Consider the following 19376-nt stretch of genomic DNA (forward strand, 5'->3'; position numbering starts at 1 on the left):
ATGTAGTTTCCGCCTTTATTGAACTAATCTGTAGGATCTGATTATGACTTAATTGATTATATGCATTACTTTATTCAGAAAATTGTGAATCATGTTAAGTTATCATTTGATAACGATAAGTTGATTTTCCGCATTCGAGTTACTTAAAGTGATGTCCCGGAAAAAGGAAGGTTTTGAAAATGAAACAATTTTATACAATCTCTTTATTCAAAGAAAAAAAAATTTACCCATTTTTCTGCAATGTTTTTTAGAAGTATTTTTCGGGGCGTTACACTTTTTCTCACCAAAAAATCAAACAAGAATCTTGTATGAAAATACTATTGGTTATACAAAAAAAAAATATTTCCAAACATCACAAGTTTTTTATACTCATAATGCATAAATTTAATCTCTTAGTGTATTTTTAATACAAGCCCAAAATTCATCACATCAAATGAATTTTTAACATATTCAACAATATTTTTTTACACTTTATTGTCTATATAAACTTTAGAGTAAATTACATTAACACCCCTGAGTTTTAGTGAAATTACATAAACCATCCCTCACTTTTCTACAGCTGCACAAATCTCTCATAATTTTTATATTTTCATTACACTAACCACCCCTGCATAAAAAATAAGTGTAATCTTTTAAAAAAAAATGTGGTAAATGCAATTAAGTTAAACAAAACATATATTGTGTAGACAGGTCTAAATAATATACAAATCAATGTATCTTTATTATTTTTTGTTACAAAATGCATCAACAATTCCGAAGAAATATTATTTAAATCGCTCTTATAATATAGTGTAACGAACCAAAAATAATAAAGAAATATTGACTTATATATTATTTAAATTTATCTCCACAATATAATGTTTTGTTTAACTTAATTAGTTTATCACATTTTCTTTTTTGTTTAAAATATTACACTTACAGGTGTTCTAATGAAGATATAAAAACTACGAGAGAGTTGTGTGAGTATAAAACTCACAGGGTCTAAGTGTAATTTAGGCATATATGTATTTTATCAATTAAGCTTTTAACATTTAATTCCTTCCATCACTGTGTACTTCTCCAGATTGCACGCAATTCCTCCTCCTCCCTCTCCTTTCAGTAACCCGCGAAATCCAGAGATATTGACGATATTTAGCGATACGGTACGATACGATAATATGCTCCTCGATCGGTCATAAGAGACTTTGATTCCCGTTTTATGTTCTATTTCACTTTAGATCTCTTTTCAATTTTATGTTTCTCTTTGTGATTTCGATTATTATTATAATGCGCAAAATTAAATATTTATATCTTCTTTTTTTGTTATGTGGATGCAGCTTCTAGATAATAATAATAATAATAATGGCAACCACTGCTTGTTTCATCATTGTTAGCAGAAATGATATTCCTATATATGAAGCTGAAGTTGGAGTAGCTGCTAAAGTATGATTCTTTTTTCTTTCGTTGCAAAGCTTAAGCTTTAATATTTGTAATTACTGAATAATGGTGAACCGAGAGAAAATGTATTCCTTAATTTAGTTAAATCGGAGATTCTAATTTTCCCTGAAATGTTTTTGCGAGTTGGTTTTTGAGTATATTGGATGGAAGGGAAAGACTTGTTTGACATGAAGTACACATGTAAGATGACTCTGAAGCCTTTCATTTCCTTTCTTTTCACCCCGAAACTCAACTCGCGAGATCCTTAAAATATTAAATGTTAGTCATACTGGTACCTAATGTGTTCTTAAAAAATTTCTTGAATGGGGATATTTTGGCCGGTATTCGAGTTCTTAGGGACCAAGTTGAAAATTTTCATTTGTAAGGGACTAATTTACCAAATTTTATAATGGTTTTAGAAAGAAAAAAAGAGCTTGATTGTCGGTAGATATTGGCTTTTCTGACTGTTGAAGTGGATTATATGATTTTAGAGGCTAATTGATGCCTGGAAAAGTTATGGACGATCCGACATCATGATTTGTTCTTTAAATGTAAAGGCTTATTTGAATCTCTTGCAATGGCTTGTTTTTTGTGGCTTTGGAAACACGGGATTCTTCCTTTTCTTCACCAAATTTACATCTTTTGCAATTTCCTGATGCCCTGACAGAGGGAGGATGCTGCACAGCTGCATCAATTTATACTGCATGCTGCTCTTGATGTTGTTCAGGACCTTGCTTGGACTACCAGTGCTATGTGAGTTTACATTCTAACATAATCCAATTCTATATGAAACTCCTTTTGTACTTGTCATTCTATTTGTTATGTTCTTTTCCTCGGCATCTTTTTTCTTAACATTCTTGTTGCAGGTACTTGAAATCGGTAGACAGATTTAATGAACTGGTGGTCTCGGTGTATGTCACAGCTGGTCATATCCTTTTTACGTGGCAACTATATTATAGTTGAGATAAAAATTATATTGCTAATGGTTTGTTCATATAAATTAAGTACTGAGTACCAAACTTTAAAGACATTTGATTTGATTTCCTTATTTAATTGTATGGTTATACCATTGTTCTCGCCCTTAACTCCTTCTTCTGTTCTGGTGAGTGAGGCAACAAAATGGAATTGCCAAGAGTGAAATTGTTAAATCTTACATTCACCATATAGTTCTTTCTACATTTTGATTTTTATGAAGTTTTCCTTGACTTATCATACATACCCGATTAATGTTGCTTCATGACTCTCGTAATGATGATGGCATTAAGAGCTTCTTCCAAGAGGTGCATGAGCTTTACATAAAGGTAATAGCTTTTTGCTTGCACCTGGAACATTTTTCAATGTAGCCTTTCCATACCTAATTGGTTAATTAATTTCAGAATATACCTTCTCGTGTGTGTTCTTGTTCTCCAATAGACTACTTCTCTTGAAATGGGGATATGAAAAAGTTCATCTTTATCTGTTGGAATATTTTGTTTCTGGTTTTTTTTATGTTGAATTAGCCATATTCTACATTTTCCCCCTAAATAACATTCAAATTTCCTAGTATTTTATTTTGCACTAGAAAGAGAAAACTGTAGTTTAACAAAAGTTTCTCAAATACAATTCTAATTGTTTTGTTAAATACCATTCCGCACTTCAAGCTGGAATATGCAGAATCCAAAATAAGTTCCCTATAAATCCTCTTCACTAGTTAGATGTTTTGCTACTTTATTTTCTATGTCAGGATACGATTGGCATTACTACTATCAGTAGAAGTTGTGGTTGCTAACTGTCTTCCTGATTTGGCTGTGAAAATAAATATACAGATACAAGTAAAATTTGTTTGTAAACTTTCTTTATTTTTTGGATATTGAACAATTGCCTGTAAGAGACTAATAACTTCACTTGTGTGTTTGAGAATTTGCAGACTCTTCTTAATCCACTGTACTTGCCTGGTTCACGGATCACGTCATCCCATTTTGATACAAAAGTTCGTGCTCTTGCACGAAAATATTTGTAGAAACCACCAGCTAGTTCCTCATGGTCTTTGGGTAACAAGTTTTTAGTTCATATAGCACTGTGGCCTAGCTCCTACCATGTTTGTCTTTTTTGTTTTCCCCTTCATGATTTGTGGGACAAGGTAGGTTTGCTTCATAATGTTTTGTGGCATTAGCACAAGATGACTAAATTTGTAGTACATACTGATCTTGTACTTTATGATCAACTATTTGATTTTTAATGAGAATGGTTTACTATGCTTTTGTGCTTCAAAATTAGTTTAGGCCAAGGTTATGGGAGGTCTTGAAATTGGAAGTTTATCTAATAGTGCTCTCTGTCCACTCATATACACAAACAAAATTGGATATTTTACTGTGATTTCTAAAATTAACTATGATTATATTTTACAGATTCTTTATCAAAATTTGTCTGCAACAATTCATAATTCCATAAATTTCAAATTATGCTACTGTTCACATTAAATCAGGCAATGAGAGTACCAAGGTTGACGTAGTTAGTTATGGAGGCAACATGCTACTGGGATGTTATCTTCCTCATTGGCAGGCATAGTGAGTGTTTTTTTTGTACTACCAAGGGTGCCCCTTCATCATTTTGTGTAAGGAACTAGTCTCTTTCGGAGTGCATGACTATCCTTCCAACAAATGTCGCTCTCAGGAATTGAATTATTGACCTTTTGGTCATCATGATGATCTAGTGGCAGGCATAGTGAGTGTGGCACCATATTGCTCGTATGACAAGCAGAAAAAAACTTCTCTACTTTACACCTTGACTTGTGTGATATAAAATTTCTTGTCTGATTGTCAAGCCAAGTAACATAATTTGGAAAAGGAAGCATCAAATGCCCAAAACCCTTCATTCTCGTCTTAAGTATTTTAAATTGCAGGTTTGGTTATGTTGCATTTACTATAATTGTGGGAAAATGTAGTTACAGTTGTGGTTGTGATGTTCTTGGAAAACTTTAGAAACCATAATACCACAACCATAATTGCAGTTACAAAGTGCAATTTAAAACACGACTCATATAACATCACTAGATATTGGAGGCAAGTAACAGCCAAAATTGTTGATTTCGCTGATTTTACCCATCTTGGATGAATGGGATTTTGGGTAATTTCTCCCAATCTCTCAAACTTCAAGCATGAGCCTTTAATACTTGGACCACTGGGCTTGAAGATAACTTCATATCCTGAGTTCTAATGCTAATAATTTCTGTATGCATGGTAGTGTGGACCATCAACTTTGTTAACACAAACATAATTGTCTCTAATGGCATCTCTGAAAGAAACCTGATATAAGATTCGTGTGTGAACACATAAGCAGCATTTTTCTCAATTTTCGTAGTAGTAGAGAGCGCAAACTGCCCCCACATGGGTGGAATCATATCCAGCCTTAGCATCATTGCACAGAATTGAATCCACTGCTACTTCATACTGATAGATAAATTGACATAGTTTCAGTTTATATCCTTCACATGTTCCTGCTTTGAAGACCAACCGAAAAATGTCCCTTCATGTAAGTCTCTGCCTATGTATGATGTTTCTTATACATCTTATTTATCCATAGGTTTTCAGACAGTTTATACTTGTCAACCATTTTCTTCCACTTCAGCTCAAAATCATGTTGTGAAAAAACCTCCAACATGCAAACTTTAAAGTCGGATATGAAGGATGGGTCATCAACATTGGAGTAAGCGTTATTTTTAAAATGCCATGTGCATTACCTAAGTCATGATCATGGGAATACTTGCTTTATAGCTTTACCTACAGCTTTATGACCATCATTCACAACAGATATGGGCATGCAACACTGCATTACTAAGAATTGTTTGAAACAACCATGTATATGCCTCAATACTCATGCTCCATTTTGGTAACCATGTATTTACCATTTAAATGAATGATATAATTTTATTTGTAACTTTTTTATGATTTGATTATGCATAATGTTCAAATTTATACCTTATATTAATATATTAGGTTGACATACAATATTATTGGATTATAAGCAAATCTATAGGTGACAAAACAAACTGCCCAATCAAATCCAGGTTGTTCCATTTCTGGCTTTAAGATCAATTTGTTCAAATCCAGGTCAGATATAACACAAGAGACATTTAACATATGTGCCTAAGCCTATAAGGATTCGTTTACGAGTTGGGTTTTGGAGAGGGAGGAAGGATAAGGGAGGGCTTCAGAGTCATTTCATAAGTATATTTCATGACTCTTATGCCTTTCCTTTCTCTTCCTTCCCCACTAAAACCTAACTCGCAGACGAAACCTAAATTTATTTTTGCATATCCCCATTTCCTTTCTTGTGAGGAGATGTGGTTACTCCATTACTGCATTTAGTTACATCACAGACAAAAATGTAAGCATGCATGTGTCACATGAACTAATCTAACCTTGGCTATGAAAACTACCAAAAAAATATACTGGTCATTAATGAACTGTCTCACTGTTCAACTATTTCAGTGGAACATTTCCTTTGCTTCAATGAGCGACTGAGTATCTAAATTACAACCGAGCATTGAAATTTGCACACTAGTATTGCCTTTTATGTTTTGTTTTCAAATTGGCTAAAACATCACTGTTTGGAGCGCTTTAAGCAGACTAAAACACCAATGCTTGTTAGGACAACAACACCTGCAAAAATACCAGAATATTGAGACAATTCACTTATTTTCTGTCTAGTGAATGTACCATACTCTGGTATTATTGGTTTGGCTAAACCTGCAAACTCCAAACTCAACTTCAAAGCCTGAAATACAAAGATGATTGAATGAGTGCATCAAATTCATACTAATATAAATACTTGGAAGCCAACATCATGAAATCTAAAGGCTAATAAAAGTAGACATCTTCACCTTTTGTCCTGCAGATCTAGCACAACTGACAGCAGCAACAAGATCATTATCATTCGCGATAACAATTTTATCACCTTCATCATCCTCATACTTGAACATAAGAAACATTCAGTATCACAATAATACATATAGAAAGACAAAATTGAACTGGAATAAAACATACCAAAATTATAGGGTGTTCTCCATTATTAACATCACCAACTCTTTGCATGATAGCAGATATAAGTTCATCAAGATGTTCACCTACAAAAAAAGACAGATGTATATGTTTGTAAGTTCTTATACGAATGAAACAAAGGAAAGATGAAAAAATGACATGACCCAAGTTTATGCACAAGATGTTTATGGCAAAAGAATAAATGAACTTACAATTTTTTATCGCCAAAAGTAATATTATTAGATGTGAATCAGTGTTACAAGAAGATACAAGATGTTACAAGGATGAAACTTAGATTTTGTAAGTTCTTGCAAAACTTTCGAGTTCCTCAAGATGTCACTTACCACAGTTGATCCGATGCACACGACCATTAAGATCCTCAAATTTAAAAGCAAATGAACTTCCAAAGCCAACAGATTTACACATAGACTTGGTAGTATCTGCCCCATCCAAAGACAGCAGCCCAGAAATTTCACTGCAATCAATTATATATACTTATTTACTGAAGAACAAAGAAAACCTATATATTTAAAGAACATAAATATCGCGGAAGACTATTCTAGATTTCTCCTCAGATATCGCCCAAGTACCTGTGAGTGTCATAATCTTCTAGTGGCTCTAGAGAGAAAGCTGAGTCCCAAAATTGTTGCATAATTGTGTTTGCCATACCATTATCAGCACCAGAGCTACTTTCAACCTGCAAAGTACACAACTTAGTAACCAGAAATGCTACCTATATTATAAGTCTATAGCATTACCAAATGTTAACACAAAGATGTCTTCTTGACACACAACACTATACTTCACTCTTATATGTGGTGGGTGCATGCCCAACACGTATAAAAAGTATTACACCTAGAAGACTACCAAAGATTTCATCAATATACACTAATATCATTAAGTAAGTATACTAGCGATATAGTGCACAACATTACTATATGATGGGATATGAAAACGGTAAAAGTATATAATCTTATCCTTATAAGTGAAGAGGTTGTATTTAGGTCACAAGACAATTGTCTTACTGTTAGGTTGAGACTCACCATTGATTAAGCATAAAAAGCCCACATACTTCACAACATTTTAACTTCTTTGATCAAATTTAATGTGCACCAGGGTCCAGGAAAAAAGTTGAATAATTGTTTGAGACAAAGTATCATTTATAAAATAAGAAGGGAAAAACCAGAGTCAAAATGTGTAAGATAAATTCCAAAATACCCACACAAAAAAGATGTTGTGCAATGATAAAGATCCTCTACAAACCAGCAGAAAGCTGAAAAAAGATCCTCTACAAACCAGCAGAAAGCTGAAAAAAGATCCTCTACAAACCAGCAGAAAGCTGAAAAAAGATCCTCTACAAACCAGCAGAAAGCTGAAAAAAGATCCTCTACATTTCTTTTTTATACTTAACAAATAATAAACGTTTGGTATGTATCTTAAACTAGAAATTTTACCAAAGAAATTGCAGCATGGGTTATCTGTAAAACATCGACACAAGCAGCAATATACCCATCTGCAAAACAAATAATATTCAACACAACAATGCAAGACATTGCATATACAATTAAGAAAGGAAAACTCACCTTTATCCAACACAGGAAGATGTAAAAACTTCCCATCATGCATCATATGCAGTGCATCAAGAATGGTTGTCTCTAGTGATGCACATTCTGGGTTTGGAGTCATTACCTAACAAAAAATAAATAATAAATAGAAGAAAAAGAAAATAAATTAATTGTGAATATTTTGTAAAAAATCAGCACCAGCTAGAACAAATAACATCTCACAATAAACCACTTTCCAGTTAATGTACTTCAATAAATAAAATGGGAACCTTTTCCACTAGTGTCAACCCCGGAGAAAGATTTTGAGCCACTACACGCATAAGGATATCCTTTGAACTGCATTAGAAATTTACAGAACAGTATCTTATGCAAAAAATTATCCAAACTCCATTTGATATATATATATATATATATATATATATATATATATATATATATATATATATATATATATATATATATATATATATATATATATATATATGTGTGTGTGTGTATCATTAGAGTAGTTTTCTTATGAGAAAAAAGCACAATCATTATGCCAAGAAAAAGATTTTACGTAATTATCCCTAAAATATCAGTTTCCTTCACGATCATAACTGAGTTGACATGCAACTCCAGCATTTTTTGTGCAGCTACACAAACAGGATCTGATGCTGATACAATAGCAACCCTAGAAACACAAAGTTAAAAAATATTGTAAAACTAATTTGCCTGCTTATATAAGGTTCAATTGACAGTACTTAAAAACACAAGAAAACATGATGTCAAAATTACTTTGTATTTTCACCAACTATAGTTGTCAGGGAAGGCTTGAATATGCGCTCCCTCAATGTTTCAATGAAAGCATTTGGAGCTGAATAAATCAGTGAAAAATGAATACAAAATTAACAGCATTAGAATATGAAGGGAAACTATGGTACAGTAGTTCAAAATAATAAATGATAAAGAGACATGTACATGCAAGTAGAAGAAATTCATTAGTTCATATACAATGGTTTTATTAGATGTATGTATAAAGATGAATATTAACCAACCAGATCCATTACTACCACAATCAACTGCAGCTGCAGCGATTGCACTTCCTCTCTGAACCGTCTTCTCCATCCTAGATATTGCATCATAAAGACATTTGATGATATCTAGTACTGCAATGACTTCACCATTTTCAACTACTGGGAGGTGCCTGAATTTACCTATCAGTTGAAAAAATCAATTTATTTCTTAGAATTGTGACTTAAATTGTAGACTACATCATAGAATGCAACTGCAATATTGTAATTATGGTAACCGTCGTAACTGCATCACACTATATTACACTGTGACACCCTCGACGATCTTTCTTGACCATCTTTTGATGACAATGATATATTCTAGTTTTGCCAAGCTAATAATAACAAATTAACAATGACTTTAGCAGGAAGAGTGTAACTCACCCTGGACCATCTTTTGAAGAGCTTCAATGGCAAGTGTATCTGATGTTACATATATAGGATTCTGTGTCATCACTTTCGACACTGTTGTCTCTTCCAATGGCAATCCCTCAGCAATAACTCTAGTAGCAATGTCCTACACACAAGATTTAAATGCTTCAAACATTATATACATTACCATTGAATTTTAGTGGAATAGTTATTAACTTAATACTTAATATTAGAATATAACTGCATTTGATTTGCTTAAGCAGGTTATGTGAGAGGAGTGTTCTCACCCTTTTTCTCATTCGGGTAACCTTTTATAGTGGTATAAATTATCTTGTACTTTACTTTCAGTAGCCATCTTATTTTCATGCAAAGATATAAATTATCACTTAAATTAAAATTATAATTTGATAAAAATACGATAAGTAAAATTTAGGTTGTGTAAGTGAAGAAATAGTTTATACCTCCTTTATATAAGCATACATAAATTTTCCCTCTCAGCCGATCTATTGAGAGGTGCTTGTTTTTTTAGGGCCAAAGGAATAAATTTTAACTATAGGAGGTTACTTATATCTACATAACCATTTAAAAAAGTCTATACATTATTTCCTTTAATCTATACCAATATGTAAAGTGAAAATATGTAGGAAGCGTATTTTTTTTTCTTCCTTTTTTTATCATTTATTTTAATCATTATTTATAAAAAAAAATTAAATGAACGAAATGCCAATTATGTTAACATAATTTTATATTTATTTAGTACATCTCTCTAATAATTTATATTTACATTTTCAAATTTTATCCTATCATCACCCTCAAAATATTAATGTATAATATTAAATTTATTGAACAAAAAATAAGGGTTGTCAGGTCATAAATTTGAAAATGAGAAAATGATCATATATGATAGTCAAGAGAGAAGTATCTAAAAAATAAACAAACGAAAAAATAAAATAGTATGATACAATAATAGAATGAAATGATATTTATACTTTGATATATATAAGCAAAATGATTAACTTATCTTACCGGAGATGATTGAAAATGCTAGTTATAAAAAGAAAAAATGAATGGTTAAAATGACCTTGTCAGTGAGGATTCCAGAAAGCAAAGCATTGGAATCAGTTAAGAGAACAGCATCAACACGGCGAGCAGCCATTCTTCTGCATGCTTCAAAAATGGTCGTATCCTCTGGAATTGTCAGAGCCTTCAACAACCGAAGCTTCTTCACTGTCCTTTCTCCCCCACCACCCCTATATATTTTAAATAACCATTATTAAATTCTCCATAAATAAGAATAATAATCGGTATTATATTTAACACAATCGGTTCTGATGTCATTGTTTCAAAACCGTAATATTGTATCTGCAATTTAAAACACTGATTATAATAATAATAAATACAATAAGGAAGAATATGCATAAACGTACGGCTTAGTAGTTCCATTTTGGGCTGGAAATGGCTTCTTAGAAGAGGAAGAACGTTTGGACCTCGTTGAAGCAACTTGAGTGCTCATTCTATTAATTCTAATTCTAACTATAACAATATCTGAATCAGGTTTTGCACTTAATTTTACTCAGTGTTACAAAAATTATCATTCCATTCTGTTTGTCTTTAGGTCCAATATAACTAGTGTAAAAACATGTTAAGGTTAGTGTTATGCTCCCCTGTCTCTTCCATAAGGTTAAGATTAAAATAAATTTAAAAAACTAGTATTTGTTTCATTTTGTTTTTTCCCACGCCTCAAGAGTTTAAATTGATTTCATTTTTATATTAAAAAATAGAATAGAAGAAACTTTGAAAGTTACCAATGCAACTTTTTTTATTTAACAAAATTATTTTGAAAATTACAAGAGCCATATATATAGAAGTTGGACAAAGACTTGAAATTCATATTTGCAAGTGCATTTGTTTGAATTAGAGATTAATTAAAAGAAAGATAGAAGTATCAGAAAGGGAATTATGCAAGGGTGGTTCAAATAGGATGGATAGATAATATATGGGGTAGGATAATGTGTTTCTGCAGTATCCATTTTATTGTCATTCAAACAAATGAAATCAACCAATATAATAATTGTATTTGGACTTGTGGATAAAAATGCAACATGTCAGAATAAATGGCACTCAGAGAAACCCAAAACCTTCAGGCTGTTGAAATGCTGAATGATTTTTTATAGACAATTTTTTTTATAGGAAGAAAAAAAGGGGGAATATTGTGCAACTTTTAGACTTGAACTAGGAACCTCATATTTTATGTACTATTACAACTCTATAAATCATGGGAAGTGAAAATTTGAATAATAAAGTCTACCGTATAATCCCTTTGTTACTTTTTGTTTGGGTGTTTTGTTTTAATGTTTATGGAGAATAAAACAAGTTTTAATGGCAGCATTGAAATTGGTGGTCAGTTATGTTTTTTTTCTGGCTTAAATAAGGCTATTTATATTGTCTCAGTTGATCAATAACACATCAACCTTTCTTCTTTATACTATTGCTTCAATTTCTGAATTTTAACAATTCATATCAGAGCTCCACAAGGGGCCTGGTATAGAGTGAAATAGTGGAGTGTGTAAGAAGTGTGAGTTAAACATAGAGAGATAAGATGTCAATCTCAGATAAGTTTGTACAACCATCCATTCCGAGGTTTAATTGTCATTATGATTATTGGTCAATGATGATGGAGAATTTTCTCAGGAGCAAGGACATGTGGAACTTGGTGGATGAAGGAATTCTTACTGCGGCAATTGGGACAACACTAGCAAGTGAAATGCAGAGGAAGGTCGTGGAGGAGGCCAAACTCAAAGATTTGAAGGTCGATAACTTCTTATTCCAGGCAATTGATAGAGAAATCCTGGAAACAATTCTTGACAAGGGACGTCGAAGGCAATTTGGAATTCAATGAAACAAAAGTATCAAGAGTCCACAAAGGTGAAAAAGACACAACTTCAAGCATTGAGAAGGGAGTTTGAGTTGCTTGCCATGAAAGGAGGAGAGAAAGTGAACAGTTTTTTGGGACGAACCTTGACTGTAGTGAACAAGATAAAGTCAAATGGTGAGACAATGGAGTAGAGTACAGTGGTTAGTAAGATACTTAGATCATTAACGACTAAGTTCAATTATGTTGTTTGCTCAATAGAGGAGGCAAATGATCTAAGTACCTTGAGCATTGATGAGTTGCATGGTAGTCTGCTGGTCCATGAACAAAGAATGCAAGAATATCAAGAGGAAGAACATGTGTTGAAAGTGGCTCAAGAAGATAGATCAAGCAAAGGAAGGGGTCGAGGTGTGTTTAGAGGAGGAGGTGGTAGAGGTATGGGGGAGACAACCTCTAAATAGAGCAATTATTGAGTGTTTCAAATGCCATAGTTGGGGCACTTTCAATATGAGTGTCCTAGCTGGGAAAAGAAGGCAAATTATACTGAGTTGGAAGAAGAAGAGATTTTGTTGATGTCCTATGATGAACCTCATCAAACAAAGAGAGAAGAGATATGGTATCTTGACTTGGGCTACAGTAACCATATGATATGGAACAAAGAATGGTTTCTGAACTTGGAAGAAGATTTCAGCATGACAGTAAAGCTTGGGAATGATACGAGAATGGTAGTGGCACTAAAAGGAAGTATAAGGATGCAATTGAAAGGCATAACCCAGGTAATATATGATGTCTACTATGTTTGTGAGCTTAAAAACAATTTGTTAAGCATATGACAACTTCAAGAGAAGGGGTTAGCCATTTTAATTCAAGACGGGACTTGCAAAGTATTTCATACTATGAGGGGTTTGATTATGCAAACAAACATGAGTGAGAATAGAATGTTTCACGTGTCGGCCTCTATGCGACCGAAAAATTCCATGTGTTTGCAAGTTGAAGTTGAATAAGAGAAACGCGTTCACATGTGGCATTGTCGCTTTGGGCACTTGAATCACAAGGGACTGAGAACACTTATCTACAAGAAAATAGTGATTGATTTACCATCTTTAAAATCTTCAAAGGAAATATGCACCACATGCTTAACTGGCAAGTAGTATAGAAATCCTGTAGCAAGGAAGAGCTTGTGGAGAGCATCAAAGCAACTTCAGCTAGTGCATATATATCTTGTTTGACGATAGATAGGGGTGGTGAGTTCACCTCAAACGAGTTTGGAGAATTTTTTTCAATCACAAGGCATCAGTAGACAGTTGACAACAACTTATACTCCTCAACAAAATGGAGTTATCGAAAGGAAAGACATGATGATTATGAATGTTGTTCGATCTATGTTAACTGAGAAGCAAGCTCCTAAAGCATTCTAGCCCGAGGTTGTGAGATGGTTTATACACATTCAAAATCGATGTCCAATAATAGTAGTTGAAAACAAAACACCAATAGAGACATGGAGTAGTGAGAAACCAGTGGTGGAATATTTTTGAATTTTTGGATGTATAGCACACATTCATATACCAGACTAAAGGAGGTATAAGTTGGATGATAAGAGTAGAAAATGTATCTTCCTATGAGTCAGTGATGAGTCCAAGGCCTGGAGGTTATATGATCTAGTTTCAAAGAAGATCTTTGTTAGTAAAGGTATTACTTTTGAAGAAGAGAAATGTTGGGACTGTGGCAGAATAGAAGAAGAAATCAAGCAAGATTTAATAGAATGGGAAGATGAGAATGAAAATGATGGAGGGATGACCCAGATGAAGATGAAAATGATGAAACATGTTCAAACAATTTGAATAGTAGTTCGACAGAGGCACCTGCATATTCAAATAAGCCAAATACATATGGAGAATTGGCTGAAGGGAGGGGTGAACGAGGAAGAAGACCACTAGGTTGGATGGCTGATTATGAAACAGAAGAAGGATTATCTGGAGAAGAAAATCTGAATGTAATGACAATGATGATGACTGAGAATGATCCAGTTTCGTTTGAAGAAGCAATGAAGAGCAAAACTTGGAGAGAAGCAATGTCAGCAGAAATTGAAGCCATAGAGAGGAATCAAACTTGGGAACTTACTGAATTGCCTAAATGAGTCAAACATGACGATTATGAATGTTTTTTAATCTATGTTAACTGAGAAGCAAGTTCCTGAAGCATTCTGGCCCGAGGTTGTGAGATGGTGTGCACACATTTAAAATCGATGTCCAACCGTAGCAGTTGAAAACAAAACACAAACAGAGGCATGGAGTAGTGATAAACCAGTCGTGGAGTATTTTTGAACTTTTGGATGTATAGCACACGTTCATATACCAAACTAAAGGAGGTGTAAGTTGGATGATAAGAGTAGAAAATGTATCTTCCTAGGAGTCAGTGATGAGTCCAAGGCCTAGAGGTTATATGATCCAGTTTCAAAGAAGATCTTTGTCAGTAAAGATATTACTTTTGAAGAAGAGAAATGTTGGGATTGGGGCAGAATAGAAGAAGAAATCAAGCAAGATTTATTAGAATAGGAAGATGAAAATGAAAATGATGGAGGGATGACCCAGATAAAGATGAAAATGGTGAAACACGTTCAAACAATTTGAATAGTAGCCCGACAGAGGCACCTGCATCTTCAAATAAGCCAAATACATATGGAGAATTGCTTAAGGGAGGGGTGAACAAGGAAGAAGACCACCAGGTTGGATGGCTGATTATGAAAAATGAGAAGGATTATCTGAAGAAGAAAATCTGAATGTAATGATGATGATGACTAAGAATGATCTGGTTTCGTTTAAAGAAGCAATGAAGAGTAAAACTTGGAGAGAATCCATGTCAGCAAAAATTGAAGTCATAGAGATGAATCAAACTTGGGAACTTACTGAATTGCCTAAAGGAGTCAAACCTATTGGAGTTAAATGGGTATTCAAAAATAAGCTTAACAAAGATGGGGATGTAGAGAAGCTCAAAACAAGGCTGGTGGAAAAAGGTTTTGCACAACACCATGGAATAGATTACAGTGAAGCATTTGCTCTAGTGGCAAGACTTGATACCATCCGTGTGATACTCGCAATTGCTTCACAATTTAGTTGGGAGGTTTTTCAACTTGATGTGAAAAGTGCTTTTCTTCATGGGGAGTTCAAGGAGGAAGTATTTGTGCAGCAACCTAGGGGATTCATAAAGAAAGGAGAAGAAGAGAAAGTCTATAGACTGAGAAAGGCATTATATGGCCTTAAATAGGCACCTTGAGCTTGGTATAGTAGAATTGAAGTTTACTTTGTGTGCGAAGGTTTTGAGAAGTGCCTTAGTGAACACACATTGTTCACAAAGTCGCAAGGAGGTAAGATATTAATAATAAGCCTTTATGTTGATGATTTGATCTTTACTGAGAATGATAAAACCATGGGTGATGAATTTAAAAATTCAACAATGCTAGAATTTGATATGTCTGACTGGGAAGGATGAGACATTTTCTTGGAATAGAATTTAAATAGGGATCAGATGGAATTTTAATCTGCCAAATAAGGTATGCATAAGAAATATTAGCAAGGTTTGACATGGGAGATTATAATACAGTAAAGATTCCAATAGTCTCATGTATGAGGTTGTCCAAGGATGTAGGTGGAGTTAGAGTTGTTGAAACCCTATTTAAGCAGGTAGTTGAAAGTATTATGTATTTAACTATCACTAGGCCTGACTTGATGTATGGTGTTAGTCTAATAAGCAGGTTCATGTCCAGTCCAACTATGGCACATTGGCTTGTAGCAAAAAGGATTTTAAGGTACTTAAATGATACAATTTATCTTGGGATTCTTTATAAGAAAGGAGAAAACAACTTGAGATTCACAATCTTTACAGATAGTGATAATGCCCGGGACTTAGACAATCGAAAAAGTACTTCTAGATTTGTGTTTATGATGGGATTTGAGGCTGTTTCTTGGTGCTCAAAGAACCAATCAGTGGTCACTCTAAAAAACTTGGAGTTGAAGAAAAGACATGAACTACAATTAAGTGCGATAATAGCTTTGCCATACAATTATTAAAAAATTCAGTGTTTCATGGGAAAAGCAAGCATAGTGATGTAAGGTTCCATTTCTTAAGAGACTTGGTGTATGATGGAGTTGTTGAGTTGAGCTACTATAACTCTCAGGATCAAATTGCAGATATCATGACAAAACCAATAAAGTTGAAGCAATTTGAGAAACTTCATAGCATGCTTGGAATGGTTGAAGTACTAAAGAGAATGAGAAAGCATCAAGTTTGACTCTCGCTCGAGCGAGAGGTTGTCGCTCAAGCGACAATTCACATGTTTAGAAGTCAAAATCTATATGTGTCTCTCGCCTAAGCGAGATGGTGCCGCTCAAGCAAGAGACACAGTTCTAGAAGTCAAAATCACTGTGTTTCTCGCCTGAGCGAGAGGGGCTCGCTCAAGCGACAATTTGCAACTCTAGAAGCCAAATCACTATGTGTTTCTCACTTATGCGAGGGGCACAGTCATCTTACTTGCTCAAGCGAGACTAAAATGCAAATGTATTAGTTTAAGGGAGGGATTGTTAGATATATTTCAGTTGTTTTTGTTTGGTTATTTTGCTTTAGTGTTTATGGAGAATACAACCAGTTTTAATGGGCACGTTATAAACATTGAAATTGGTGGTCAGTTATGTTTTTTTCTGACTTGAATAAGACTATTTATATTGTCTCAGTTGATCAATAATACATCCACCTTTCTTCTTTATATTATATTATTGCTTTAATTTCTTAATTTTAACATTTTAAACATAAATAAATCATAAAACCAACTTAAAATAATAAAATAACTCAAGTGACTAAACTCACTAAACTAGTAGTTTTCCCAAATAAAAAACATTATACAAACTGCTTAAAAAACATTATATAGACTAGCTGGATGTTATGCTTCAACAAATCTAAAAGCCAATCGATTTGAATAATATGGGCCAACACCGATTCTTGTCACCCGTCCCATCAAGTTTTGCAATAATAATAATAATATGATGAAAACTATAATATATTTTTAAGTTTTAGGTTTTAAGTTTTGCAATACTTCATACCTCCTAATCTATATTTTTAAATTTTGGTATCAAATATTTAAGTTTTAAATATTTTATTTTAGTAAATTAGAATATACTTTATACTATAATTTTTATTGGATATACTTTATATTATATTTTTTGTTTTAATTTTAATGATCAAATTAAGGTAAGAGGATGGTTAATATATTGATAGTGGTTATATATGCTTATATGGTTTTTTTGGTAAAAATTAAAATTTATCAAAGAGCAAAATACTATATTTCCTTTTATATAATATAGATAATAATAATATAACTGGTACTTTCTCAAGGAAAAAATAATAAAATGAGAAAAAATAAAAAGAAATGATTCCAATTGTTCATACAAGACTAAAAGGCTCCCCTTGGTCTTGATAGGACAGATACAATTAGTAAAAAAAGCTTTAACTTTAAAAAGATACTTTGTCTTAAAAAAATCTTTTTAAAATATAGTCAACCAAATTTTAAAATATAATATTAATTTATATTTTTATGGTTTTTCTTTTTAATAAAATTGAACTTTTTAATTAGAAAGAGATACAAATTGAGACAAGAATAAAGACATGTTATTCTTTTAACCTCCGGTACTGTTATTGAACTGAAGTTTATGCAGGAGATGTTGAAAGTGAGAAGATTCAAACCCAGTTCTATAATTGAGATTAAAGTGAACAAAAAAATCGGTTATAACTTCTATATTTCAACCGGGATCTAAAATGGGAAAAAATACACCGGTTATATATTGAGGTTTTTTCTTCTTCAGTTTTCTTTAGAAAGATAGAAGAGTTATGAGCTTTGGAACACGGTAATTTTATATTAGACTTTTCTATAGGCTCCAAATATACACAAAAATTATTCTGCTTTAATAAAATGACGTACATAAGTTTTTAGTATTTCTAGTTTCTAGTGTTTTTCGAGCTTGTAAATTTTTTATCAGTCAGTATATATTTAATTTTTTTAATTTTAGTGATTGTTGTTTGTTATGGTCTGTTCTGTGCCACATAACGTGAACTAAATCACAATTAAATACCATACATGAATGATATTCAAAATATTAATACATTATAATAACCAAATTTAAAATATCAAACACATTATATGGACTAAATCCATAATAAAAACACATTTGAGGCACATAACCAACTAATTAATAATCGGACTAACATTAGTTTAGAGGTGTTTTGGTGATTGTATCCCATTTCTGAGGGATTGTTCTGAAATCTATTTTAACCTCTAAATAAATAAACTCTTCATTACAAATTTTAAAATAAATGAGTTTATAGAGACTTTTGACCAAATCTCTTTTTATAGGATTTAAAACAAAATGCATGTATGAACACTTGCTTTATATATAGTAGTACTACCCCCAATATTAAGTAAAGTGGATAAACACTAGCAGGGTAATGAATGCTTTATTTGATACATAAAGTTCTACTTAACGTACATAAATACACATGTCCTTATCACATGAAACAAAAGAAAGTCCTACTAATCTCACACAACACTTGCAATCAATATTCGAGGAGCTAATATTATGTTATGAAATTGATAATGTTGCCACGTTTACGAAGACTTGATAGAGTTCACATGCATCCTTCAGAATGTGTGCATAATTTACGAAGACTTGCTGAGTTAAGTAGAGTGAAAGCAAAGGGTTTGGCCGCATTGGATGTTAATGAAATTGTAAACAAGAATAGGAGACTTGAAATAATCAATAATAGTAAAATGTCAACTTAGTTTTCTAAGGGTGAACATGGTCACCAACTAAAGGAATAAGGATCTTCTTCATTAATGGAGAGGCAAATGTATGATTTTGCACTTATATTTAGTGGTAAAAATATAATTTTATTATAATAAAAAATATATATGTATTATTGGAAATTGCATTTTCTTTTGATTTTTGAAGTACTTATAACTCCAACTAAGTAGGTACATGTGGGGGCCCTGAACTTTTTATTTTAATTTATTAAAATAATTTTTTTCTTACTTTTT

The 19376-nt window shown here is 32.7% G+C and overlaps 2 protein-coding genes across 5 annotated transcripts; one reads left to right on the forward strand and one right to left on the reverse strand.

The window, feature by feature from the left end:
* Nucleotides 1-1019: 1019 nt before the first annotated feature.
* LOC109337262 (trafficking protein particle complex subunit 2-like) lies at nucleotides 1020-3668 on the forward strand. Of its 4 annotated transcripts, none has more exons than XM_019574196.1 (6): nucleotides 1020-1147; nucleotides 1317-1422; nucleotides 2084-2169; nucleotides 2283-2348; nucleotides 2636-2717; nucleotides 3323-3668. In XM_019574196.1, exons 2-6 carry the CDS (start codon nucleotides 1342-1344, stop codon nucleotides 3413-3415), a joined length of 408 nt encoding a protein of 135 aa, XP_019429741.1. In that variant the 5' UTR covers nucleotides 1020-1147; nucleotides 1317-1341; the 3' UTR covers nucleotides 3416-3668. The 4 variants fall into 4 exon arrangements, with proteins under 4 accessions (XP_019429741.1, XP_019429739.1, XP_019429740.1 ...); XM_019574194.1 differs by having other exon boundaries at nucleotides 2283-2344; nucleotides 2632-2717; XM_019574195.1 differs by having other exon boundaries at nucleotides 1020-1142; nucleotides 2283-2344; nucleotides 2632-2717.
* Nucleotides 3669-5830: 2162 nt separating this feature from the next.
* Nucleotides 5831-10936, reverse strand: LOC109337266 (CBS domain-containing protein CBSCBSPB3-like). Its single transcript, XM_019574200.1, has 14 exons — nucleotides 10851-10936; nucleotides 10505-10673; nucleotides 9436-9568; nucleotides 9037-9195; nucleotides 8777-8855; nucleotides 8559-8672; nucleotides 8269-8335; nucleotides 8018-8123; nucleotides 7889-7947; nucleotides 7025-7131; nucleotides 6779-6909; nucleotides 6441-6520; nucleotides 6278-6367; nucleotides 5831-6171 (listed from the first exon to the last, which is right to left on the reverse strand). Exons 1-14 carry the CDS (start codon nucleotides 10934-10936, stop codon nucleotides 5998-6000), a joined length of 1554 nt encoding a protein of 517 aa, XP_019429745.1. The 3' UTR covers nucleotides 5831-5997.
* Between the last annotated feature and the right edge of the window lie 8440 nt (nucleotides 10937-19376).

This window comes from Lupinus angustifolius, unplaced genomic scaffold, assembly GCF_001865875.1.
Source record: "Lupinus angustifolius cultivar Tanjil unplaced genomic scaffold, LupAngTanjil_v1.0 Scaffold_3_156, whole genome shotgun sequence".
NCBI lineage: Eukaryota > Viridiplantae > Streptophyta > Magnoliopsida > Fabales > Fabaceae > Lupinus > Lupinus angustifolius.

Excerpts from the sequence above, each read along its gene's own strand:
- LOC109337266 (XM_019574200.1), bottom strand. The coding sequence starts at position 10,936 with ATGAGCACTCAAGTTGCTTCAACGAGGTCCAAACGTTCTTCCTCTTCT. Across the intron at positions 9,196-9,435 it reads TCTTCAAAAGATGGTCCAGG|GTAAATTCAGGCACCTCCCA; the intron begins GTGAGTTACACT and ends TTCAACTGATAG. Across the intron at positions 6,521-6,778 it reads TGTGCATCGGATCAACTGTG|GTGAACATCTTGATGAACTT; the intron begins GTAAGTGACATC and ends CTTTTTTTGTAG.
- LOC109337262 (XM_019574196.1), top strand. The coding sequence starts at position 1,342 with ATGGCAACCACTGCTTGTTTCATCATTGTTAGCAGAAATGATATTCCT. Across the intron at positions 2,170-2,282 it reads GCTTGGACTACCAGTGCTAT|GTACTTGAAATCGGTAGACA; the intron begins GTGAGTTTACAT and ends TTCTTGTTGCAG. Across the intron at positions 2,349-2,635 it reads TATGTCACAGCTGGTCATAT|CCGATTAATGTTGCTTCATG; the intron begins CCTTTTTACGTG and ends TATCATACATAC.